We start from the raw sequence: 27,421 nt of genomic DNA, 5'->3' as shown, positions 1-27,421 counted from the left end.
GGTCATCCATACAATGAGGGGCAGGACCCGTGGGTCTCTAGCTCCAAGTGCAATTTTCTTCCAACTGCACCTCACTGCACTGAGAAGAGGAGAATTCCATGTGCTAGAACCCAAATCTGCACAGTCCAGCCCAGCACCGTCCTACGGAAACATAATGTGGGCCACATATGTGATTTAGAATTTCGTAGTAGCTATATTCTAAAAAAGTAAAACGAACCAGGTAATATTAATTTGAATAATATTTTATTTAACTCATATGTCTCAAATAGTTTTTCAACATATAGTCAATATATTTACGTTTATACTGCTTCAGTTTTTAAATTTAAATTAATTAAAATTAAAATTCTAGTTCTTCAGACACGCCAGATTCCAAGGGCCTCGTTGTCACATACGGCTAGTGGCTACTGTGATAGACAGGTCTAACCTTTTCCTACCTTTCTACCTTGCTCCCCTCTGCTTGGGTGGTATTTTTCCCTCCCCCTTTATCTAATTAACTCCTGCTCTTCCTTCACGCCTTGACCATGTTGACTAGGTCACTGTTATGTCCTCTCAGCACTGTGTACCTCCCTTCAAAGCAGTGGTCACAGTTATAATTCACAATTACTTATATAGTTGTTTGATTATGGTGTGGCTCCCCTAGTAGACATAAGCTCCAGTAGGACAGGGGTATGGTGTGGGGTAGCTCACCATCCCGTCCCCAGTAGGAGCACAGTGCTGGCTTGTGTCAGGTACTCAATAACTAGTCATTGAATGACTGAGAGTTAAACTGGACAGAGGTCTATTGAACTTCAAAGTCAGCATTGTTTTACCTTGTTTAACATGTTGAAGTTAAAACATGTTAACCCGAAACAGGGAACATTCAAATCTCAGCTGCCAGACTGTGTGCCCCTGGAGGGCAGAATGTTCCTTACTCTTCGACTCATCTGCCCCCAGCACATAGCACAGCGCTGGGCACCAGGTAGGTATTCAATGAAGTTAGTTTTCTTCCCCATCCTTTTTTACAACCCAGGTAGTGATAGTAAAACTTACCGTGTTTCAGAGAATACTTAATGCTAAAGTGGTATGATGAAAAATTCAGAAGGGAGCAAAGCGTGTATTTTAAACATTTTTCTTAAGAAGTGTACTATTCGGTTCTCCCATTAGGCGTAAGTAATAATTTTAAGCTACAGCAAGAGGCTTCTCAAGAAGGGTCACCCCATGCTTAGCTTTTCAGAGAATGTGTTCCAGTTTTCCACCCAGCTGGGGAACGGGAGGTGGGGAGGAAAGTGAGAAGCCCTAAAATGCACCTCCACCTGCCTCCCCTTTACCTTCTCTCCCCCTTGCCTGCATGGCTGAAGGCCAGGAACAGGAGGGAGGAGATAGTATTGATCTGGGCCTGGGCCAGCCTTTGCCACAATCCAGCTGACGTGGGACAACCCAAGATGAATAGCCTCTTGGGACTAGAAAGAAGTGTGGTGAGTGAGTCTAAAATGGAATCAAATATTGAGTGAACCTAATCCCCAGGAGTCATTTGCCTAATGGAGAAAGATGTAGAAGCAAATAATTCCAGTTCCATACAGTTAAGTGCCATAAGAGGAAGAGGAAGCAGAATCCTGGGCTTCACGGGGGAAGGGTGGCACTAGTGACCTGGAGCAATTCAAGATTTCCTAAAAAATATATCACCTGGGCTGAGCATTGAGTAGAAGATCAGCATGTGCAAAGGCATGGAGGCACAAAGCACAGCGTGGCAGGGACCAGGAAGAAGTTCAGTGGGGCAGGCATATAGGACACATGGCTGGGGAGAAGAGGGCAGGGCACAAGGCATGAACTGAAGGAGAGGAAGGGAGACTCGTGAAAAGGCACCTTGGTTAATTTTTTCCACCAAACTCTACCTTTTCTCTCTTCTTCCATTATGTACGAGCTTCTTGAGGGCAGATCTAAGTCTTTTACTTCATTATAACCAGGCCTGTACCACCAGGCTCTGGACCTGGAGAGACAAGGGGTAGTGATGAACTCCTGGCCAATGAGCAAGGACCCGGGAGAGCAGCCTGGCCAGAGTTTTCTAAATCCGGGAGGAAGAGTAGTGACTGGGCGAGTTTTCTGAGAGGGAGCAGAAAACCTCAGGTAATCAGGAGCCTTATGCTGAGGAGATGGACCCGAACCATAGACTCATAGCATGTGAAAGCTGAAAAGGGTCTTCGGAACCTAATTCAGAATCTCTCACTTTCCATATGAGGCTCAGAGAGACAAAGAGATTAGATTTCATTTCTAATTTGGAAATTGGCTTGCTGGGAGGTCTGGAGCCCTGGCCTTTCCAGCACTCTAGTCTCCTTACTTTTAAAATTAGAGGAATTTTCATCAAGGGCAGGAGAAACATCAGCAGGTAGAAAGAAAAAGTATATATGCCTTGAGATCCTGTTAAGAATGGGCTTCTCAGACAAAAATCTTTTATTTCCCATGTTGCATGCAGGATGCGCCTCGCCATCAGCTCTCCTTACCAGATGAGCATGTTGTGTTTTCTAAGATGGTTCTATGCTATTTCTGATTTCCAGGAGGCTGGTTAAACAGAGAACAAGATCAGAGTGAAAAATGAGAGACTCTTAAAAGTGGAAACTTACTATTTGTCGCTTTACAAGAAACTGGACAATGGCTTATTTCAGTAAGATGGATGTCATCAATGTCAACGCCTTGCCCGTGGTGCCACTGGATGAGCACCTGGCTGTCTCACCTGTTACACGGAACGTGATGAAGAATGCCATGAGGAAGACTCTGGAGGACCATCCACCCTGTATCCTTCTGTGGTGCCCTCTGTAATTGAGACCAGGTACACCTGCACAGAGGTGTAACCAGTCTCAAGTCCATAACACACATTACTTATTAGCTCGTTCCATATACTTTCATTAATTTCTTTTCAATTACTTAAGCCCTTCCTATCCTCTAAAAGAATTTGCGACTGCAAAGGACTGTTTGACTTGAGTTTGTTTTACTAAGATAATCAGAAAGAGCCCCAAAGGAAGAAGTACTAGAAATATGTGTTGAAAGAATGGGGAAGAAGAGGAAAAAAGCTCTTTTTTTTCATTGTCTGCTTTTTTCCCTCCTACTTTCCAAAGAATTATAGTTATAGGTAGCAACTAAGAAGTCATGGTCCAGCCCTCTGCCTTCAGACAAGTGAGCTTAAGATCCAACTTTTTGTTTTTTGCTACACTTGACCTCACCTCTTCTCACCTGCCAGCACTTCTGCCTGAGCCCAGAGCTTGCCCCTTCTAGTGTCGTCCAGGCTCTACCAGCATCTTCTCTGGCCCTGCCTTTGTTGATCCTTGTCTTACTTCTGACCCTTAACTGTATCCCAGGGACGCACAGAATCCCATCTCTGGAGGACTGTAGAGCTCGTCCAGTAAATAGCCCTCTCAGGTTATAAATAACCCCAGGTCTTTCCATCTTATAAAGAGCGCATTAACCTTCAGGTCATGCTGCTGCCAGCCAGACCGCGTGTGTCCCTCTGCATCCTCTCACCTTCCATGCCTCTCAGAAACCCTTCTCAAGATAAACACAAGTGTGATCCCATCAGGATCTGCTTTTGGGTCTCACTTTCCTGGCTCTTTTTCTAATGTCCCCTTTTTCCTTCTTAATCCCACATTCATCTCAGCCTAACTAATCCATCTCTGTATGATGTGTCATATCCCTCCTTGGCATCTTCAACTGTCAAGTGTCCGATTTGTAAGAACACTTGAGGGTAATGGAAGTAAGAGTGGACCTTGCTTTATGTGAAGGAGTGAGAAGTGATGGGATTATGGGGCTTTTGCAAAGGATATATCCTAGACCAGTTGAGATTGAGACAGAAAGAAATGCAAACTTAGAGAGGGTGACAAGAGAGGCCATGAACTGAGCAGAGATTTAAACAGTGATAAACAAGGTTGAGATACCTTTTGGCCCCGCCTTCTCTCACCTGATAATCTCTCTTAAAGGAGTCATCCAAAATATGGAAACAGCTGTCTGTCTGACTATATGCATCACAGCATTATTTATAATTGCAAAAAACTGTAACCAAATATTCAATAGCCCAAGAACAGTGAAGTTTATTAAGATGCATCCTCTAAATGGATTCATATAATGCCATTTAAAATATTATGAAGATTGTTTAGCCATATGGAAAATGATCATAAAAATGAGTGGAAGAGAAGTCAGACTAGTAAAATAGGCACATACTGAGATTATAATTATGTAAAAGTGTATGTATGTAAAAAATACTGGAAGGAAAGCTCCTCAAATCCTAACAGAAGTTGTTAGGGTGGCAGCATAATGGATGATTCTTTTTATATTTCCCAAGGTATCTAGAATATGGTTAATTTTCATCTATAACTTGTAAAGCAAGTCATTTAAAACAAGATAAAAGAAGTGTGAATGTTTGCAAAGAAAATAAAGTGGAGAGACAGCACAGAAAGGGAGTGAGTGAGCCGCCATCCTTGCCAAGCTAGCTTGTCCTGTCTTGTGTGTAATCACCACCTAGTGTGTGTCCTTAGCTGACTCACCTCCCAGCGTGCTTTGTTGGCTCCATGCACCAGGTAAACCAAACGATTGGTGAAATGGATCTAAGTCCCAACCCATTGGTCAACAGCCTGGTGAGTTATGGGTGCTGAGGCAAGGCTTCCAGGAAGGAAGGGCTCTGGGGACCCTCTATGTATTTGAAAGCACCTTTGCACAATAGAGATCTCAAAGATTCTTTTTTTTTGATTAGTGAACTTTATTTTTTAGAGCAGTTTTATGTTCACAGCAAAACTGAGCTGAAAGTACAGAGTTCCCACATACTCCCTGCCTCCACACACACACAACCTCCCTGCCTATCATCACAGTGGTACATTTGTTACAACTGATGAACCTCCGTTGATATATCATCATCACCCAAAGTTCATTGGTTACATTAGGGTTCTCTCTCTGTGTGGTACGTTGTTTGCCTTTGGAAAAATGTGTAATGACATCTATCTATCTTTGTAGTATCATACAGACTAGTTTCACTGCCCTAAAAATCCTCTGTGTTCTGCTTATTTATCCTTCCCTCCCCTGTAACCCCAGACAACCGCTGATGTTTTTACTGTCTCCATGGTTTTGCGTTTTCCACAATGTCACATAGTTGGGATCGTACAATATGTACCTTTTCAGGTTGGTTTCTTGCACTTAGTAATAGCATTTAAGCTTCCTCCATGTCTTTTCATGGCTTGATAGCTTTTTTTTTTCTTTTTAGCACTGAATAGTATTCCATTGTCTGGATAAATTTTATTTATCCGTTCACCATATCCGTGAAGGATATCTTGGTTGCTTCCAAATTTCGGCAATCATGCATAGAGCTGTTATAAACATCTGTGTGCAGATTTTTGTGTGGACATACGATTTCCAGTCTTTGGGTAGATGCCAAGGAGTGTGATTGCTGGACCATATGGTAAGAGTATGGTTAGTTTTGTAAGAAATTGGCAAACTGTCTCCCACAGTGGCTATACCATTTTGTTGTATTCCCACCAGCGATGAATGAGAGCTCTTGTTTCTCCACGTTCTCACCCGCATTTGGTGTTCTCGGTGTTCTGGATTTGGGGCATTCTAACTGTTGTGTGGTGATATCTCGTTGTTTTAATTTGCAATTCCCTAATGACATATGATATTTAACATCTTTTCATATATTTATTTGTCATCTGTATATCTTCTTTGGTGAGGTGTCTGTTAAGGTCTTCGGCCCATTTTTTAATTATGTTGTTTGTTTTCTTATTGTACAGTTTTAAGAGTTTTTTGTATAAATTGGATAATAGTCGTTTATCAGATGTGTCTTTTGCAAATATTTTCTCCCAGTCTATGGCTTATCTTCTTATTCTCTTGACGTTGTCTTTTGCAGAGTAGAAGTTTTTAATTTTAATGGAGCCAGCTTATCAATTGTTTCTTTCATGAATCATGCCTTTGATGTTGTATCTGAAAAGTCATCACCATGCCCAAGGTAATCTAGATTTTCTCCTACATTACCTTCCAGGAATTTTATAGTTTTGCATTTTACATTTAGGTCTATGATCCATTTTGAGTTAATTTTTGTAAAAACTGTAAGGTCTATGTCTAGATTCATTGTTTTGCATGTGAATGTCCAGTTGTTCAGCACTATTTATTGAAAAGACCTGTCTTTGCTCCATTGTTTCACCTTTGTTCCTTTGTCAGAGACCAGTTGACTGTATTTATGTGGGTCTATTTTGGGGCACTCTATGCTGTTTGTTGATCTATTTGTCTGTTCTTTTACTAAGACTACACTGTCTTGATTACTGTAGCTTTACAAAGTCTTGATATCTGGTAGTGTCAGTCCTGCAACTTTGTTCTCCTTCAGTATGGTGTTGGCTGTGCTGGGTCCCTTGCCTCTCCACATAAACTTTAGAGTCAGTTTGTTGACATCCACAAAACGACTTGCTGGAATTTTGACTGGGGTTTCAGTGAATCTGTAAATGAAGTGGGAAGAGCTGCCATCTTGACAATGTTGAGTCTTTTTATCCATGAACATGGACTAACTCTCCATTTACTTAGCTCTCCTTTGATTTCTTTCATCAGAGTTTTGTAGTTTTCCTCATATAGATCTTATGCATATTTTGTTAGAGTTATACCTATTTCATATTTGTAGGTGCAATGTAAGTCATATTATGTTTTAAATTTCAAATTGTGCTTGTTCATTGCTGGTTATAGGGAATTGATTGACTTTTTTACATTACCCTTATATCTTTTTTTTTTTTTAAAGATTGGCACCTGAGCTAACAACTGTTGCCAATCATCTTCTTTGTTTTTTTTTCTGCTTTTTCTCCCCAAATCCCCTCAGTGCATAGTTGTATATTTTAGTTGTGGGTCCTGCTAGTTGTGGAATGTGGGACGCCGCCTCAGTGTGGCCTGACCAGCAGTGCCATGTCCGCACCCAGGATCCAAACCGATGAAACCCTGGGCCACCGAAGCGAAGCATGCAAACTTAACTACTCAACCACAGGGCCAGCCCCCTAACCTTATATCTTAAGACCTTGCTATCATCACTTATTAGTTCTTGGAGTTGCTTTCTTAGTTCTTTCAGATTTTCTACATAGACAATGACATCATCTGCAAAGTTTTATTTCTTTCTTCCCAATATGTATACATTTAATTTCTTTTTCTTGTCTTATTACATTAGCTAGGACTTCCAGTACAATTTGAAAAGCAGTGGTGAGAAGGGACATCCTTGCCTTGTTCCTGATCTTAGCTTCAAGTTTCTCACCATTAAGTATGATGTTAGCTGTAAGTTTTTTGTAGATGTACTTTATAAAGTTGAGAAAGTTCCCCTCTATTCCTAGTTTGCTGAGAGTTTTTATCATAAACGGGTGTTGGATTTTGTCAAATGCTTTCTCTACATCTATTAATATGATTGTGTGATTTTTCTTGTTCAGCCTGTTGATGTGATGGATTACATTAATTGTTTATCAAATGTTGAACCAGCCTTGCTTACTTGGGATAAATCCCACTTGGTCATGATGTGTAATTATTTTTATACAATTTGGATTCGCTTTGGTAATATTTCCTTGAGGATTTTTGTATCTCTGTTCATGAGAGCTATTAGTCTGTAGTTGCCTTATAATGTCTTGACCTGATTTTAGTATTAGAGTAATGCTGGCCTCAGAAAATGAGTTAGAAACTATTCTTTCTGCTTCTGTCTTCTGGAAGAGATTGTATAGAATTGGTATAATATCTTCCTTAAATATTCAGTAGAATTCACCAGTGAACCCATCTGGGTCAGGTGCTTTCTGTTTTGGAAGGTCATTAATTATTGATTCAATTTCTTTAATAGATATATGTCTATTCAGATTTTTTATATCTTTTTGCATGAGTTTTGGCAGATTATGTCTTTCAAGGAATGGTTCCATTTTGTCGAGGTTACCAAATTTGTAGGTATAGAGTTGTTCATAATATTCCTTTATTATCCTTTTGATGTCATGGGATCTGTAGTGATGTCCTCTCTTTCATTCTGATATTAGTAATTTGTGTCTTCTCTCTTTATTTCTTATTTAGCCTAGCTAGAGACGTATCAATTTTATTGATCTTTTCAAAGAACCAGCTTCTGCTTTTGTTGACTTTATCTAGATTGGTAGTTTTTTTCTCTTAACACTTTAAATATGTCACTCCACTCTCTTCTTGCTTGCATGATTTCTGAGAAGTCAGAAGTAATTCTTATCTTTGCTCCTCTGTAGGTGAAGATGTTTCTTTTTCCCTGGCTTCCTTCAAGGTTTTTTCTTTATCTTTGATTTTCTAAAGTTTGAATATGAAATGCATAGGTGTAGGGTTTTGTGTGTGTGTATGTGTATTTGTGTGTTTTCCATTTATCCCACTTTGTGTTCTCTAGGCTCTGAGATGTGTATTTTGGTGTCTGACATTAGTTTGGGGGAAATTCTCAATAATTTTTGCTTCAAATATTTCGTTTGTTCCTTTCTTCTCCTTCTGGTATTCTCATTATGAATTTGTTACACCTTTTGTAGTTGTCACACAGTTCTTGGATATTCTGTTCTCTTTTTTTCAGTCTCTTTTTCTCTTTGCTTTCCCATTTTGGAAGTTTCTATTGTCATAGCCTCAATTTCAGAGTTTCTTTCCTCAGGCATGTCCAGTCTACTAATGAGCCCATCAAAGGCATTCTTCCTTTCTGTTACGGTGTTTTTTATTTCTAGCATTTCTTTTTAATTCTTTCCTAGAATTTCCATCTCTCTGCTTATATTATCCATCTGTTCTTGCATGTTGTCTACTTTTTCCATGAAAGGCTTACCATATTAGTCATAGTTTTTAAAAGTTCCTCACCTGATAATTCCAATGTTTCTGCCATATCTGACTCTTGTTTCTGATGCTTGTTCACTCTTTTCAAACTGTGTTTTTGCCTTTCAGTATGCTCTGTGTTTGCTGAAAGGTGGATGTAATGTAGTGGGTATAAGAAACTTCAGTAAACAGACCTTTAGTGATATGAGGGTGAGGTGTGAGGGGAGAGAAAGTGTTTATTGTCCTGTGATTATAGCACCTTTTGGTGAGCCTGTGCCCCTGGACTGTGAACTCCAATGGTGCTTCCCAGGTTTTTTTTCCTGCTTAGGTGGGACAAAATGGCCAGACAGGGCTGGAGTTGGGTTCTTCCCCTCCCTCGTGGAAGTTAGGCTCTGGTAAAATAGTTTCTCCTGAGGGCAGGCTTTGTTAGAAGAGTAGAATGCTATGGCATATTTCAGAATGGTTGCTTTTCCTCTCCCCCTGCTGGAAGTGCCAGGGGATTTTTCTCTGATATTCATTCTGAGAACCTGGTGACCTCCTGGAGGTAAAACGTAAAAGTGTAGGGGCCCCTGAAGATTGGTCCCTCTTGGATTTTAGCCCTCAGTCTCGTCCATGCTGAGCCCCCAGCACTTCATCAGCTACAGCTTTTCTTGTCCTGGTGCTGGTTCCCATGGAGGTTTCTGCTCTGGTAGGTTGTGATTCTCTGTCTCTCTTATCGGTCTCTCCAATTTGCCCTGTGACCTCACTTCTCTGACAGATCTAAGAAGAGTTGTTGATTTTTCAGTTCATTTAGCTTTTTACTTGTTGTAAAGGTGGAGTGACAACTTCCAAGCTCCCTACATGCGAGACTGGAAACTGGAAGCCTCAAAGTTGATTTTGATTCACTTTTATAAAAAATATAAAACAGAGGCCAGCCTAGTAGCATAGTGAGTAAGTTCGGCACCCATGAGGGTTCGGATCCTGGGCAGGTCCCTACACCACTGATCAAGCTGTGTTGTGGCAGATCCCACATACAAAATAGAGGAAGATGGGCACAGATGTTAGCTCGGTGACAATCTTCCTCAAGCAAAAAGAGGAATATTGGCAACAGGTGTTAGCTCAGGGCCACTCTTCCTCACACACACACACACACACACACACAGCCGGCTTGTTGAGAGACAGGAGTTCTGTAGGTTAAGCTGGTGGTGGTTGGGTAGCACAGCTCCCACCACGCAGAAGAACACTGGCATGAAACATCTGGAAGTGTCTTCTTTTCTATCTTGGGCTTTAGCGATAGTGTGTATTTGATTTTTAACTGCACTTAAGAAATCTGAGGCATAAATCTAAAAATCTCCAAGAAATGGAGATTTGAAATGAGAGCAACAAGCAATGTCAATCAACCAACCAGTCACTAAGGACCTGCTCCTCACCAGTATGAAGTGCACTGTTAGGAGGGTCAGCTCCACACTGCTCGGACTGCACAAGCCCCTCTGCTCAGTGAGTTGCCCTGCCTCACTCCCACGCATGGGGCTGGGAGGAGGAGAGTTATGATGATGAAGATTTCTTCTTGGGGGATGCTGTGTGCTGCGGGCAAGTTCACTCCCTAACCTGCAGGTTTTTCATCTCCACCAGAGGTCGCTCACTGGCAGTCTGTGGGCCACATCTGGGCTTCTCATACCTTTGTTTGTCTGCACCAGCTGGCCCAAGCAGTCTTTGGGCTGGGACCTGCATCCCATGTGGCAGTCATCAGCTGGAGCAGAAGAACAGTAGCTCCTTTTGTCAGAACGTGAGCTCTCCAGTTCACTGCAGTCCCCACCACTCCCTGGGCTTCCTGATATGGAAGCAAAGTGTTCGTTGCCATGTGCTCTTACATTTGGCCTGTTTCGCTCATTTATGTTGCTGTCTATGTCCCCAGACACGATGAGAGAGGCTCAGACTAGGTGAAGACCCACAGCATTTGTTGGCAGTGGAGTTCTATAGATTGGAAGAAAACCCTGGAGGAAAGTCCTGGAAGAAGGCCTGATCCGCAGTCCCTGTGCCCTCCTGGCTCTCCTCCTCCCCCTCGTCACTTCCCTCTGCTTCTTTGGTTCTGTCTTAAAACCCTGCTCCTTTACCACCTGCCGAGTCACGCCACCTAACCCTGCTCGCCCCTTCCCACCTGGCATCTTGCTTTCTACAAGGTTCCTCTGCCCCCAAGGTCCTGACCTGGTGGTTTGCCTTTTTATTTTTTATTTTATTTTATTTTATTTTTTTATTAATGTTATGATAGATTACAAGCTTGTGAGATTTCAGTTGTACATTTTTGTTAGTCATGTTGTGGGTACACCACTTCCGCCTCCGTACCCTCCCCCCACCCCCCCTTTTCCCTGGTAACCACCGATCAGATCTCCTTCTCAATATACTAATTTCCACCTATGAGTGGAGTCATATAGAGATCGTCTTTCTCTGACTGACTTATTTCGCTTAACATAATGCCCTCGAGGTCCATCCACGTTGTTGTGAATGGGCCAATTTCGTCTTTTTTTATGGCTGAGTAGTATTCCATTGTGTATATATACCACATCTTCTTTATCCAGTCATCAGTTTCTGGGCATGTAGGCTGGTTCCACGTCTTGGCTATTGTAAATAATGCTGCGATGAACATAGGGGTGCAACGGACTCTTGAGATATCTGTTATCAGGTTCTTAGGATAGATACCCAGTAATGGGATGGCTGGGTCATAGGGTATTTCTATTTTTAACTTTTTGAGAAATCTCCATACTGTTTTCCATAGTGGCTGTACCAGTTTGCATTCCCACCAACAGTGTATGAGGGTTCCTCTTTCTCCACAACCTCTCCAACATTTGTCGTTCTTGGTTTTGGATGTTTTTGCCAATCTAACGGGTGTAAGGTGATATCTTAGTGTAGTTTTGATTTGCATTTCCCTGATGATTAGCGATGATGAACATCTTTTCATGTGTCTATTGGCCATATTCATATCTTCTTTTGAGAAATGTCTGTTCATGTCCTCTGCCCATTTTTTGATCGGGTTGTTTGTTTTTTTGTTGTTAAGCAGTGTGAGTTCTTTGTATATTATGGAGATTAACCCTTTGTCGGATAAGTGGCTTGTAAATATTTTTTCCCAATTAGTGAGCTGTTTTTTTGTTTCAATTCTGTTTTCCCTTGCCTTGAAGAAGCTCTTTAGTCTGATGAAGTCCCATTTGTTTATTCTTTCTATTGTTTCCCTCAACTGAGGAGTTACAGTGTCTGAAAAGATTCTTTTGAAACTGATGTCAAAGAGTGTACTGCCTATATTCTCTTCCAAAAGACTTATTGTCTCAGGCCTAATCTTTAGGTCTTTGATCCATTTTGAGTTTATTTTGGTGTGTGGTGAAAAAGAATGGTCAATTTTCAATCTTTTGCATGTGGCTGTCCAGTTTTCCCAGCACCATTTGTTGAAGAGACTTTCTTTTCTCCATTGTAGGCCCTCTGCTCCTTTGTCGAAGATTAGCTGTCCTGGTTTGCCTTTTTAGCTTTACCTTCACCCCAGCTTTTCCAGTACTGACTTTTGGGGTCAGTCAGCTCTTGAATCAATTTTTTTGTTTTATTTTTTAAAATTTAAATAGCAAAGTAATGCATGCTTATTCAAACCATCTACAAGTATATAAGTAAACAGTTAAAGTCACTTTTCCCCAGCCCTATTTCCTTCCCTAGAAGTAACCATTGCTAATCCTATGGTGTGTATCTTCCAGAACTTTTTTATACATTCAAAAATATACAACACATACATTTAGGGTTATTGTATTCTTTTTTTAATATAAGCAGAATCATACCATAAATGTTATTTTGTTTGCCTTTGTTTTATTTATTTGTCATAGTGTAAATACCTCTTGGAGATTTTTCAAAATCAGTATTGTTGACCTGCCCCATTCTTTTCATAGCTGTATAATATTCCAAAGGTTGGATATGGCATGATTAATTTAACTATTCCCTATGGATAAATATTTCAGTGGTATTTTCATCATAGTGAACATGCAAATATTTTTTTACATGAATCTTGAGGCTCATTTGCAAGTATTTCTGCAGAATAGAGTCCTAGAAGTGAAATTTGAGATTTTGGTAAATACAATCAAATTGCCTTTCACAGAGATTAAGCCATTCTTTACTGATGCAGAAAGGAGACCACTAGCTTCAGTCTCCCCTACCCCACCGTTGAGCAGAGCTTAGAATTGAATTGTGAATAAAAGCAAAATACACACACGCACGATTTGGACTGATTCCATGTAAGTTTGAAAACACTGTCTCTGTGATGTGTCCTGAGATGTAGGAGAGGACATGGCAGCAGGGACACAGGCTCCGGAGTAGGGCTGTCAGAGTTTAACTTCCTGCTTGTTGTTTTCTCACATTGTGACATTAGGTAAATTATTTAACCTTTATGAGTCTCGGTTTCCTGTAACGTGGTGATAACATTAATAATGTATCTACCTCATAGGGTTGTTGCAAGAATTAGATAAGTTAAAACTCATGGAAACCCTTAGATCAGGGCATAGAAGAGTGCCTGGCTCACAGCAGGGACATTATATATGTATAAATGTGTAGGAGAAAAGTCTGTAAGGCTACACACCAAATGGAGTCAGTTCTTGAAAGGGGGTGGGATGGAAGGCAGGTAAACTTTTTTTACTCCATATACTTCTGTAATGTTTGGATATTTTACAACAAGAATGTATTTATATGTTACTCCTGTGATTTTTTTAAAGATAACTTTAAAAGCAGGAAAAAGAATGACGTTATCTTCCCAGAAGCAGGATCTGGTGGCTTGTCAAGGCTGCCTGGTATTGTCATATCTCCTCGGGTGTTCTTCATTGCCAGTCAGAGCCAGGATGGGGCTAGCAGGAGCAACCTTGGATCCTCACTTGATCTGGAGGAAGGGGCCCCTTGCTTGTCCTTCCTGCTCCTCTGCCCAGGCAGCTGGTCAGATCTGTCAGATGCCAGCTGCCTGCTGCCACCGGAGCCCATCCCTGGGCTCCCCTGCCCAGCCTCTGCTGGCCGCAGCTTGCCCTGCCTGGGCTGTGTGGCCACTTCTCCCGAGTCAGCACCTATAGCCAGACTGGTTTCTCCAGCCTCCATGCTGCCCTGCTGGACGGCACCTAGCACAGTGTGTGTCACGTAGGAGGTGCTTAAGGAATATGCATGATGATGATTGGGGGCACCGGCTCCTTCTGAGATCCAGATCCCCCTCCCCCTTCCCAGGCGTGTCCTCTTTCTGTTCCTTCTCCCACGCTGTGAGTGTGGGTTTCCCTCCCGTCTCTGGCCGTGAACTTGCTTAGCTCCTCTGTCCAGTCTCACTCCCTCGAGAGCTTGCTTGCCCACCATCCCAGCTTCCCCACTCACACCGGGAGTAGGCACCGTCCTTCCTCTCTGCCTGGGAAGGCCTTCCCTGCACCCTCCACCCCAAGACTAGTAGGCATCCCTTCTGGGTGCACTCGCGGCCCCCCGCCCCTCCTCAGAGCAGCACCAATCACCTCGTAACCGTCGGCTTCTGCCCACTAGCCCCAGAGCCCTTGGAGGCTGGGGCGGCGTTTGCTGCTCAGGGCTGCCTCCTCGGCATCGGCACAGTGTTTGGCCTTTTGTAGGTGCTCAGGAAATATCTGCGGAATCAGCGATACGTTCACAAATTCCAGCTTCTCACCCGTATTTCAGTCTCCTATTCCCAACTACCTAGAGGAGTGATACCTAAACCTAACTTATTATCAGACTCCCCTGGGAGCTTTTTAAAAAGTAAAAAAAGAGCAAGGTGTGGGATTGTGTGTCTCATATGCTCCCATTTGAACAGAACATGTCTGGAAGGCTGTGCAAGAAGCTGAGGGGATTGGGCCAGGGCTGGGAGGGGGAATTTTTACTGTACTGTTTGTTTTTGTACCGTGTAAATTATCCATTGTTTTTTCAAATTTAAATAGAGAACTGTTCAGGAGTCACAATAAATAAATAATTCCAGATCCAACGCAGACCTAAGGGATGAACATCTCTAATGAATCTGTATATCTGAATAATTCCCCAGCAATGCTGGTCGTCAGCCAGGTTTGGGAGTTGCCTTCCTAGGGGACAGCCCTGCTGTAAGTCCTTTTGTCATCTCAAATGCAAACTCAGATCTCGTTATTTTCCCCCTGAAACTTGCTTTTCTTCCAACATTCAACTATCCTTTCTGCGATCTCTCTGTGCATCTCCTCCATCCTTCCAGGCCCTGCCCATATCGGCTACAGTGCAATCCCGGCAGGGATCAGAGACATTGCTGTATTGCTGCATTGACGCACACCCATCCGGTTCACTCATCCTGCCTTAGCTCGGTGTACTTAATTGGAGCAACAGTGTTGACATGTATGTCTACTAATGTGACCCCGTCCTCCACATACACACCTACCTGCATACGTGTCCAGTACCTTGAACTCCTGTGGGCCGGGACTGCCGATTCAGGAGAAAGGTGGGGGAAGGCTAAAGAGGCATTTCACAGTCTATCAAGCTAAGGAGATAGATGCTTCTTCATTTCCCCCAACACTCACGTCCCGCCTCTTCTGGGCAGTCCTCCATGACTGCTCCAGCTCATACTGATCTCACTTGTTTGAATCCTAAACGTAGCAGATTAGAACTTAATTATTCCACTGTGTTGATTTGGCTCTTCAAATAGACCGTAAATTCCTAGGGGGCAAGAACACAGAAGCATACTTCTTTGTTAGCTTTTTATCCCAAGCGTAGTGCTGGGCTCATGGTTGACAATCAATACAACTTGTTGGGTCACTGACATTCATTTTTCTTTCTTTCGTTTTCAGGAGGGGGTAGGGCGGTAGGGGAGGAGGAGTCGGAAATCAAGAGAAGTCTTGAGAGGTCAAGAGTATGATGATTAATAATGATAATAGTTACCTTTTATTGAGCCCCTGCTATCAGATAGCCTCTGTGCTAGTGTTTTATAAGACATTAAGTACTTTATATCTGATCCTTATAAGGATGCTGGAAGGTAGGTATTATTATCCCTCTTTTACAGAGAGATTAAACAATAGTTTGTGACCTGCAGAGCCATGATTGGAACTGCGTTCCAAATTGTGTGCTCCTCAGAGGTGTAGCCTGGAGGAGATGTAACCAGGAGGAGGGGCAGTGGGAGAGAGGGCGGGGTGGGGGGAATGTATCGGTGGTGACATTCAGGGGGATGAGGTCAGTGACACTGACCAAGGGTCACCAAGGCCCTACCACCTAGAAGGAAGACAGCAAGGTGCTGCCACAAACTTTGCTCTGGGCCTTTTGCACACCAGTAGGAGAAATGGCCTAGTTCTTGACCCCTACCCTCCACCAAGATTTGCATTAATCCCTAATGCCCCCATTTCTTTTTGGTTTTTGAAGGCAATTGAGAGATTTGAGTTGGAGAAGAAGGCTTTAAAAGAGAAAAGTTGCAGCAGCCCCGGAGACAGAGGCAAAAAGCATTCTCATAGCTTTGACGGTGTTTTCGTGGGGTTTTTTTTTTTTTTTTCTTTTCAGTATCTAGAATGCAGTTGATTAGGAATCCAGAGTTTCAGATGAGGATATTTTTGTCCTCTTCTGAAGGATCCTCAAATCTGACTTCTTGAGTTTGGGCAAGGAAGGAGGGAAGGACAATACCATTTAGAGAGTCCCTACTACGTACTACTGGCACATTGTACCAGGGTGCTACATACGCTCCCTGTTAAAGCTTCATGATGCCCCTGCCTGTGAGGGAGGCACCACTGAATTTAGTTTATAAGTGAGGGGACAGGCCTGGGGGAAGGGAACGACTTGCTGAAAGCCACACAGGTTGCCTGGATTCGTCCCAGCCTCATGTCAAGGCCCACGCTTTGTCCACTCCCCCTGGCTGCTTCTCTGGCTCAAGCAGTCTAATCAAATAAGGAGGGGAATCTGAGTAAGTCAGTACCACAGCTGGGGATCTAGTGAGACTGATAGTGTGAGTGGCATCTGGCAGCTCAGGTTGACTGAAAAATCACTGTTGTAATTACCACCCAGCAGTGGACAGACCCTATGGTTACTCACATCTTACCTCTCTTCTTCCGTTTTTCTGCAGACAAGAGTCAGAGAAAAGCACAGTATACTTGCAGAGGCTCAGCATCCAGGAATGTCAAGTCTTTCGTTAGTAAAAGGGTAAGGCATCTATTGCTGGGTCTGTTTCAGATTGTTTCTGCTGGACATGAAATAGACTTTATTCCTGGAGAGGGAATCCTTGGCAACGGGATGGTGATTGTGTAGGAAAATTGCAGAGTTCCCTTCTTAAAATGTCTTAATAATGCTGGAATTTCTCCTAACACCCTTGAAAGGGTAGAGTGAGGAGTGTTCCAGAGGTCATTTGTCCATCTATTTTTGGAAGTTAGAAGGTGTTCCCCTTAGGAACAATGAGTTTAGATTCGCTCACACAGAGCCACCATGCTGCACAGCTCCTGGGGCCCCATCATACAGCAGTGCTGGTCCCCTTGACCACCGCAGACGCCCCCGGGAGCTGAGGTTCAGGAGGAGTTAGATGACCTGTCCAGCATCAGGCAGCTTGTTGACAGCAGAGCCCCACTTCCTTGGACCCACAGCTGGGCTCTCTCCGCTGTCTCTCCAGCACTAATCTGGTCCCGCCTCACAGCTGCCCCACTTAAGATTCCCCTAAGCTTGCTGTATGTTTTCATGCCTTAAATTGCTGGAGAATATGAGCAGGATGGCACTGTTATCCTTTGTTCACCTTTTAGCCTAGGAAATTCCCACACAGCATAAAGCCCCATGGTTGAGAGTGCATCGAAGCTGTTGTGCTACCCATGATGGTGGCTGAGCAGATTTAAACGTCCTGCCCAAAGGGGCACAGCTAGTAAATGGTGGCGCTGACATCTGACCCCAGGTTTTCTGACTCAGTCAGTGCAGTTAATCACTGAGTTCTTCCATCGTCAATGACGCAGCCCAGTTAGAGAGAAATTCAGTCCCCCGGAATGTTTCTAGGAGGTGCCTTTGGGTGATGGTAGTTGGTTTCCTCTTTACTTTTCTGTATTTTTACATTTTTAATAGTCATATTTTTATCCTAAAAATTCATTTAATGATATATATTAAAAACCATAGAAGTAGTTATTTCCTTTGATCTAATATTGTCATTTTGAGAAATTCATACTAAATAAATAACCAAAAAGGGGGAGAAATATATGCTGTAAGTTATTAATGACATTAATATTAATCGGAAATAATCAGTGAGTAGTTAATTAAATTAAAGCACATCTTCTTGATGGGGTATATTATTTTAAATGATAAATTTAAACACAATGTATGTAGCAGTGTGAAAAGTCTAAAGTGGATAAAGAAGGACATAAAAGCATGTGTGTATATATGTATTGTAAAGTGATTGAAGTTCCACATACATATTTGCATACATGTGCTCGAAGCCTGAAAGGGAAAATAGAAATGATGTAAATAGGTGTTTGCTTAGGGGTGCTGGGGTCATGAACATGCCCTCATTTATTTCAGCGTGCTGTAGGGTTGTTATATTGTCTTCATGATAAAATGTTTTAAACTGTGAAAATGAAGAACCCCATTTTCATATTCTTCTTTTTTGCTTCAGAAAACAGCAGATAAAAATCTGCTGGCAGAGCTGTACCAGTATCTACAATTTAACGACTCTAGGCCAAATGAGCTTCCAAATGGGGTGGACTTCTGTGACTTGGTAGGCAATGTGATCCGGGCTGAGAGAAACCCCTGTAGTGGCAAGGTAAGGAAAGAGAGCGGGCAGCTCACCTCTGTGATGCCCAGCCAGCTTCACAGCAACCCGTGTGGCAGGCAGACACACCTGTCCCAGGAAACTGAGAGTCAGGGCAATTGAGTAAGTCACTGAGGGCCACATAGTTTGCAAGTGACTGAGCCGAGACTGGAACCCATGCCCGTGCTCCCTCCAAAACTGAGATTTTTTTTCTACCAGAGCACTGGTTTCCACACTGTTTTGATCATGTATCCTATTAGAAGAAAAATTTGAGTGCATACCCTCATAATAGATGTTTATTTATAAATGATAGACATGTCTCTTGTCAGTCGCTCCATTGTATATTAGGAAACAATTTCTGTTTTTTTTAGTTACACATTAGTTAGAGTACTTTCGTCCCACACCCAAGAGTACCCCTTGGGGTGAGCTGCCCACTAGGAGAGCAGTGAACTGGAGCACACTGGGTTCCTTAGGAAGGGACCCAGACGGTCCCCAGCGCATGATGGTTCTCATGATTTTTCAACTTGACGATGGTGCAAAAGTGATATGCATTCTATACCCAAACTGTACTTCGAATTTCAAGTTTGGATCTTTTCCCAGGCTAGCGATATGCAGTACAATCCTCTCTCTTGATGCTAGGCAGCCCCTGTCAGCCACACAATCACAAGGGCAAACAACCAGTATGCTTACAACCATTCTGTCATTCACTTTCAGTACAGTAGTCAATAAATTACATGAGACAGTCAACACTTTGCTGTAGAATAGGCTTTGTGTTAGATGATGTTGCCCGACTGTAGGCTCGTGTAAGAGTCCTAGCATGTTGCAGGTAGGCTAGGCTAAGCTGTGATGTTCAGTAAGTTAGGTGTATTAAATGCATTTTCAACTTAGGATATTTCCAACTTACGATGGGTTTATCAGCACGTAGCCCCATCGTAAGTCAAGACAGATGTGTATTCTGAGACCCAGGAGAACGTATGTGCATATGTGAGCCAGCGCTGGCCCATCAGGAGGTGGGGGATCATTGTAAGGAGGTATGAAGGGGAGGAAGCCCAGGAAATGGTCTAGGCAGCCCTGCAGCTGTGCCTCATCACCCTTCATGATGCTACGCTACCTCCCGTGTCCCCAAAGCATCTCTGGTCATTGTCCTCTCGGCTGCTGACTAGTCATGCCACCATTCCTGGGGTCCAGCTTCTTCTTCTCTCCTGCCTGTGCTTCTCACTGCTGCTTCAAACCACACCCCCCATCTCTATTTCTCTCTCTCCCTCTCCAGCCCACCTCTCCCTCTCCCCCTCCCCTTCCTTCCTTCTTCCCTTCCCCTTCCTTCCTTCCTTCTCCCCCTCTTCTCTTCTTCATGATTTCTCCCTGCTGCCTTCTCTCCAGCTGTGTCTCTACATCAGTTCCATCTGTCTCGTTCCTCTGTGTCTTCAGACTTCCTAAGAGTGATGATCTGTTTGGGCCAGTCCCTGCCCAGTATGACAGTGGTGTTCGCTGGAGTCCCAGTGCCAGGCTCCAGCATGGACTGTGGTCAGCGAGGGGACAGCTGCCTTTCACTAGGTCTCTGGGCCAAGCAGGGGGCAGCCTGGGGCTGGGTACCTGATCCTCTGCTTTTCGCCAGTGCAGAGGCGGAGGAGCAGCAGACACCCAAAGCATCACATTCTCTCCAGGACGATGTAGAAAGATGTTCACCACGTTGTTATTTATGATACCAAGGAACTGAAGGCAGTATGTGGTGGTGGTGAAGTGGCTCTCTGGGCTCCAGTTTCCTCTCCTGTAATATAGGGATAATAACAGTTTCTACCTTAATTGTTATTGTGAAATAAATAAGACAATATATATAAAAACACTTGGCACAGTGCTTAGTAAGTCATAAGCTCTCAAAAAATGGTAGTTTTATTATCAATGTTATTAGAAACTGTTTAATGATCAATAATAGAAGAATAGGACAGTTATTTGGGTATATATATATCATGGACTGCTTAGCCATTAAAATGAATGTTTATAAGCAGTGTATTTTAACAGGCTGTGCTATGATGTTAAATGAAAAATATCAGCATATAAAACTCTCTGCAATAAATGTTATATAAGTACATACATAGGAAAATCCGGGGATGAAGCCATATGTAGATATTACCAGTGTTCTCTGACTGATAGGATTATGGTTTTTTTCTTCTTCTTTTTTCTATAATTTAAAAAGGAAGAAAGACTTGAGAACGAATGGATTGGGTATTTCATGGATCCACGGTTGCCGCATGACCTTCCAGCCCACGTTCTTGCTTGCCCTTGACAGGCCCGCTGGCCCAGCCCCATATGCTCATGTTCTGTTTGTTGTGTGGGTAGCCCTGAGGACAGTGACTACTATATTCCTTAATGTCCTATTTTTGAGGTGCTGTGGGGAATGGCCTTAATCCCAAGAAAAACTGTGCAACTCCTGGAATGCTTTCAGTCTTAAACTGATGCTGTTTCCTGCTCTTCTTTGGCTCCTGGAAACAAGGCAAATTTGTGCCTCACCTTTAAAAGGATCCTCTTCCATCTTGCTCAGGGGCCATCCCAAACTTCTACTTGGCACCTCAAATCCTCTCCTCCATCCCTCCCCCTCCCTCTTGGCAGCCACCTTCGCCTCTGCTTCAGAGGATCTGGAGGCCGTTGCTAGACCACGAGCTCCATGAGGACAAAAGCTGTCTGCCTTGCTCGTAGTGCGGCCCCTGCTCAGCTCTGGGCCTCGCCTGGGATTTCTCAGAAGAGCCGCCACACTTGCTGGCTTCACACTGTCACCTCCATTCTCTTTTCATCCTGCTGCAATCTGGTTTCCCACCTTCACTCCATCACTGAAAGTGGCCGAAGTCAGTCCACCATTAGCTCTCATATTGCCAAATCCAAAGCATGTGTTTCTGTTATTATCTGGATGACCTCTCTGTAGAATTGACCCAGAGGATGACTCCCTGCACTTGACGTCCTTTCCTTCCGTGGTTTCTCTGGGAGCATCCTGCCTCTACTCAGGCAGCACCATCCTGGTCTTCCAAGCCCCTTCACTGTCCACGGTCATGGAGAACGTGTTCATGGACATTGGTAATCTCCTCCCCCCATGAGGCTAATCACCACTTATGAACTGTGGCTCTACCTCCAAACCCATTGCTGTGCTCCTGATTCCCATATTCCTCCGCCTCCTGCCCCCGCTGTCCCTCAGACACACCAGACCTGCTTCTCCTCCCGGCTTCCCTATCTTGTTGAAAACCACAGCCTTCCACCTGGGCACCGACCAATCCCCTCCCTTATCCTCACTCCCACATCCAAGAGGTCACTAAGATTCAACTACCATCTTTGCTGCGCCGCCGCCTCCTTCCTACTGCCACTGTCAAGTTCAGGCCCCGCAACTTCCTGTCTGGATCACTTCACCTGCTGCCTGGTGTGTCGTCTGCCTTGCCATCTCAGTCCCCTCAAAGGGGATTTTTTTATACTGCCTCCAGGGATATTTCTAGAAGACCAATCTCATGGTGTGCCTGCCCTGTTGAAAACTCATGCCCCCTTCCCCCATCCAGCTTCAGAACAACTTTCAGTCCCAGCACCCAGGTACCTCATGGTCTGGCTCCTGCCTGGCCTCTCGCCACCCACACCCAGTGCTACCACTGCACAGAAAACCCTTGAAGGTCCCCAAATGTGTCATATAGTTTCACACCCTGGGTGCATGCCTTCTTCCCTTTCTTCAGAGCTCTCAGCTCTCCCTTCTCCATCCAGTTGGTTTACAGGTTAGCTGCCCCTCTGGGATGTCCCCCTGGGATTCCTTCTCTCAGGGCGCCTAGCACACTGCATTGTAAATGTCTGTTTACCTGTGAATACCTCAAGGGCAGGACTCTCCATCACCATCCCAGTATCTGTTGAAGGGCTGAAATGAAATCCTTTTTGAAAGGAAGCAGGAGGGTGAATAAATAAATAAAGAACTAGCACACTCCTAGTGCTTTTAGGTGCCAGGCACTGTTCTGAGTGCTTTGAATATATCACTTGCTCATTTAATCCTCACAGAGGTCCTCGAGGTAGGGACTATTGTATAAGCATCATCATCTCCATTTTCCAATGAGGTGAACCACACAGGTTCAATAACGTTGCTCAAGGTAACATACCTAATAAGTGTAAGAGCAGGATTTGAGCCCAGACAATCTTGTACCAAAGTCTATGCTCTTGACCGCTCCATTGTACTGCCTCACTTGACGTGTGAGCAATGGTGAAAAAGAGCCAAGAGCAGGGCTGGAGAGCTCCTTGCTCATGAGGGAGTTTTGCTTATCCAAGCACAGGAGACTTGCTTGTCAGTGCATGATTCCCTCAGCTTCTGCAGGCTTGAAGGGAGAGCCAAGGAGTCTTTCCCTGTGTGTCCAGGAGGGTGGCAAGAGCAAGATCTCTTTGCTCCCCCTAATGGTAAGAGGAGAGGCAGCCTGTGTGGTGTCTCTGGGGTCAGGCTGCCTGCTTTCAAACCTCCTGATCTGTGTGAGCTTAGGCAAGAATCCTAATCTTTCAATCTTCACTTTCTTCTTCTATAAACTGGGGATAACTATAGTACCTACCACATAGATAGCTTGTGAAAAATAAAGTGAGATAAGCTGTGTAGCCAAACACAGTAAGGATTCAACAAATGTTACGTGTTATTAAAATAGTAGCTTTGGAGTCGGGGCGAGTTTCAAGACCCAGTTGTGTGACAGTGAAGCCTGAATTTTCTGCCCCTCTGAGTTCACTTATAATTCTATTCTAATTTTAGAATTCTATATGCTTCCTACTAACTCAGCAGAATCTTAAGGTTCACTGATTTGCATTTCTGTAATATCTCTGTGTGTTGATGTTGATTACTGTTGATTGAATGTAGGTGAGAGCATGGAGCAGCTGTCTAGAATTATGGGTTCTGATCTTGGCTCTTCCATTTGGTGGTTGTATTACTTTGGGCAAGGGACTTCAGCTCTCTGGTCCTCGGTTTCCTTATCTGTGAAATGGAGACAATAATGCATGCCTTGTGTGATTATAATAATAATTACATGAGAACATGTACAAACACCTGGCCAGGCAAACAGCTGGCACTCACTGAAAGGTTAGGTGGTTTTTTTTTAAGTTGACTCCAAAGTATGTTGATTCCCAAGATGATGGTGGAAAGATGGTGCAATTAATAACAATAACAAGCCATGGGACAGGAGGAAGGGCAGGTTTTGAGTGGAGATGATTAGGAATCTGGCTGTGGCTCCAGGTGAATTTAAAAAACAATAACAATAACAACAACTATAATAATGTGAGTTTTATTTCTTTTCAAGTCTTTCTGTTCAGATAGAGAATTAGAGAACTTTTTCTCTTCTCCTTCTCCAAGAGCCATATGGCTGGACAGCTTCTGGTGGCTCTTTCATGAAAGGTACCAGGTAAATGCAAATCCGGTTGATTCTCTCCTTTGTTTAAGTTGTTTTTCTATGGAACAAATCCCAGCCTCTTTAACATGAGCTATAAGCTTCTCTGATTCCATGGGCCGCCCCTGCAGCTTCATCTGTCACCCCTTCGCTTCCCCACCCACACCTCGCCCTGCGCCCTGTGCGTTAGCCATGACTCAGTGTCTTGCAGCTCCCCTGAGCCTTAGGAGCTGGTCCATGTCACGTGGCTGGTCAAGGGCCGGGCCAAGAGTAAAGTCGGGACCTCCTGGCCTAGGGTTAAGGTGCTTTCTTCAACACTTTGCCTGTATGTACATGTTTTATAAATCCTATAAAATAAATTAGTATATTATTTCATAAATAATATGAAGTTAAATACCTTGAGAATAAGATTCCTAAAAATGAGAGAAATACGTATTAAGAATCTCAGCCCTTGGCTGTTTCAACAAGGAACTCTAGCAATTTCTTCTCCATTTTTATTTCTGGTAGCCAAACAAGGAGGTCCAGAACAAGCTGTTTGACCGGATATCCCAACACTACGCCGCTCTTTTGTTTCATGAACCCAAGTCCCACTATGAAGAGGCAATCTTAAAAGTGAGCATCAACCACTGGTTAGGAAAAACTTGCATTCAATATCTATTCACTTCTGAGGTCAATAGAATGCCCTTACCACTCCTTCCATAGGGAGCAGTAGGTCACTTGCGACCTATCCATGCACTGACTCGTAATGTAGCAGTTACGAAAAATAAGGTAGATCTCTCTCTATGTGTATATACTGATCGGGAAAGATGTAGTGATATATTTTAAGCGAAAAACAAGGCAATTTATACAACTCTATGCTAAATATGTGTGTGTGTGTGTGTGTGTGTGTACCTATGAATAAAAAAATCTGGAGAAATATTTACCAAACTCTTAGCAATGGTTATCTCTGGGGAATGAGGTTATAAGAGACTTCCTTCTCTATTTTATATATTTCCGTAGTATTTAAATAAGCATGTAATGTTAAAATTAAAATATAAGTATACTTTTTATATATTTTATATATTTAAATAAGCATGTAATTTTAAAATTAAAATTAAAATATATTTTATATATAAGTATAAAATTTATATATATATTTTATGTATTTTTATGTTTTATATATAAATATAAAAAATATATATAATATAAAATATAAATTTTTTAAAATTTGAAATTAAAATACAAGTATACTTTTTACGTGTGTGTATATATATGTACTGAAAGGATTGCTAGAAGAAAATATAAGTGAATATTTATGTGATTTGGGGGTAGGGAAGGACTTTCTAAATATGATCCCAAGGAAATAACCATAAAGGAAAAGACTGATCGATTTAACTATGTAAATTATTTAAATTACTACAGTCAGAGTGAAAACGGCAAATGCAAAATGTATAATCAAATGTAAATGTATCTGGTTGCATATATGTCACACAACATAAAAAACTCTTACAAATCAATAAGAAAAAATGGAACACCTCATAGACCAGTGGACAAAGTGTATAAACCTCAGAAATTCACCAGGAAAGAAATACAAATGGGAAAAAAGTTCACCCTTAATAATCAGAAATGCAAATTAAAACAATAATCATTCGACACTCCTTTTTATCTGCTAGACTGCATAGATTAAAAAGTATAATTCCCGGGGTTGTAGAGGGTATAGGGAAATGGCACTCTGACGGTCTGAACTGATACAATTACGCTGAAAGGCACTTTTACTAATTGTCTGCCTAATAAGTCACTTAGGCTTTCTGTGTCTCGTTTCATTGTCCATAAAATGGGGCTAATCATGCCTCTCTCACTGAGTTATCCTAAGGGTTAAATGAGATGATGTTTGTAAGGCATCTGACATATCACCCAGCACACCATAAGCGCCCAATATATCGTAGGTGTTCTAATTGCCGTTACTACACCCTCTTCTAGAGCGCATAATCTAACATACGGGAAAAGCTGCTTTCATTCATGCATTCAGCAAATCTGGCCTACTCTATGCCAGACACTGAGACAGCTTAATAAATAAAAATAATTATTCCACGTAATTTGTAATGCAAAGTCTTGGAAACAAGACAATATCCACCAGTGGGGGATGTTGAAGTAAATTTTGATATGTCCACTCAGCACAATATTATGAAGGTCACTATAGGAAAAAAAAAATCCCAAAGAATAACCTGGGGAAGTGCTTATGTTATAATATTAAATGAATGAAGCCAGATATGAATATATAATTTGAGCTCAACCATAGTTATGAAGCAGCAACAGTACCACCTGTGCATAGGGAAAAAAACCCAGTAAGTAATACGAGCTATTCTTTCTGGGAGACAGCAAGGTGGGTGGGTCAGACGTATCTTGTCATCTTCTGGGTTACTCTTTGGCCAGGTTGTAGAAGGGACTGAGCCATGGAGCACGTTCAGGGGAGCTGGGGGAGGGGGAGGCTGCTAGCCAAGCAGGGCATGATTGAGGAGTGGTCGCCAGGTGAGGTGAGGAGTCCGCCGAGATGTGGGGCAGCTGCAGGTGGAAAGCGCTCCCTCATGACAACGAAGGCACATGGTGTCGGGTAGAGAGTTTTATCACAGATCCTCTCTGAAGCCAGGGACTCTCTTGTGGGTGTGGAAATGTCCAGAACGTTGCCTGAGCTCCGCTTGCCCCCCAGAGGCTGCCATCACTTCTGAGTAAAGCCCTGTACACCAGCTTCTGCTGCTGCTTCCCGCAGTCCTGGTTCAACACGCACGAGTTCAAGTCTGCCGTCTGTAACACGATGAGCCTGTGGATCTCAGGTAAGAGGTGGCTGCTTTCTCCTGGGGAAAGCAACTCCAGAAACATCTTTTGCCACCAGAGCCTAGGTATGTTATTGTTTGCCATCACACCCTTCACTGAGACAGTTGTCCTTTTCTCTCCTAGACATTAAAGAAAGTAAAGTGTGCACTTAGAGCCCCAAAGAATACCAATTTTCCTGCGTCCTCCAAACAGTTCCGAGACATTCTGAGTCCTCCTTTTGTGCCCAGCTGCATCCGCAGGGAGCAGGCTTCAGCACGGCCCCGTTAGTTAACCTTGTGCTGTGGGCTAATGCCCAGAACTCAGGAACCCAAAAGGAGTATGCCGGTTAGGTAATCGTACCCTCCCACCCCTCTATGACCCCAAGTGGCCCAACCGTAGTCCCTTCTCCCTGCAGTACACACAGTGCCCGTTTATTTTTCAATGACTTTTCAGGCTCCTTCTCCACTTCCCCGATCTCAATGAAGACGTTTTTTAAGGTCATTAAAAGCTACTGTTTATTGAGAGTAAGCACTTTTTACATTTCCCACTGTGTTGGGGGTCTTCAAGATCACTCCCGCGTTGGGAGGTTTGCTAGGAGAACTCACAGGTCTCAGCATATAGTTGTACTTCATAGCTAAGACTTATAGCGACGGAGTAAGGATACACAGCCAGATCTTAAGGGGAAAGACAGGCAGAGGTGGTCATGCTAGGCTTTCTAACGCTCTCTCCCTCCCATGAGGAGTTGCACAATCCCTCTGCAGTGAAAGTGTAGCAACACGTGTGATGTTTGTGCCCAGGAAAGCCCACTAGAGAA

At 43.1% G+C, this 27,421-nt stretch overlaps 1 protein-coding gene across 2 annotated transcripts in view; it reads left to right on the top strand.

The window, feature by feature from the left end:
* The window catches only part of FAM227A (family with sequence similarity 227 member A), an 83,185-nt gene that overhangs the window by 559 nt on the left and 55,205 nt on the right, over nt 1-27,421 (top strand). Inside the window, exons 2-9 of one of the 2 annotated variants that reach the window (XM_070253624.1) lie at nt 2,532-2,767; nt 4,516-4,598; nt 16,102-16,171; nt 16,793-16,869; nt 18,311-18,457; nt 23,731-23,832; nt 24,325-24,429; nt 26,504-26,627. In XM_070253624.1, the coding sequence (XP_070109725.1) occupies nt 2,626-2,767; nt 4,516-4,598; nt 16,102-16,171; nt 16,793-16,869; nt 18,311-18,457; nt 23,731-23,832; nt 24,325-24,429; nt 26,504-26,627 (850 nt within the window). In that variant the 5' untranslated portion in view covers nt 2,532-2,625. The remainder of the gene's footprint in view (nt 1-2,531; nt 2,768-4,515; nt 4,599-16,101; nt 16,172-16,792; nt 16,870-18,310; nt 18,458-23,730; nt 23,833-24,324; nt 24,430-26,503; nt 26,628-27,421) is intronic. The other variant, XM_070253625.1, reaches the window with a different exon arrangement.

The sequence above is a fragment of the Equus caballus genome, chromosome 28 (genome assembly GCF_041296265.1).
Source record: "Equus caballus isolate H_3958 breed thoroughbred chromosome 28, TB-T2T, whole genome shotgun sequence".
Classification (NCBI taxonomy): Eukaryota; Metazoa; Chordata; class Mammalia; order Perissodactyla; family Equidae; genus Equus; species Equus caballus.
Note: the sequence above shows the minus strand (reverse complement) of the source record. Positions and strands in the feature narration are given on the sequence as shown.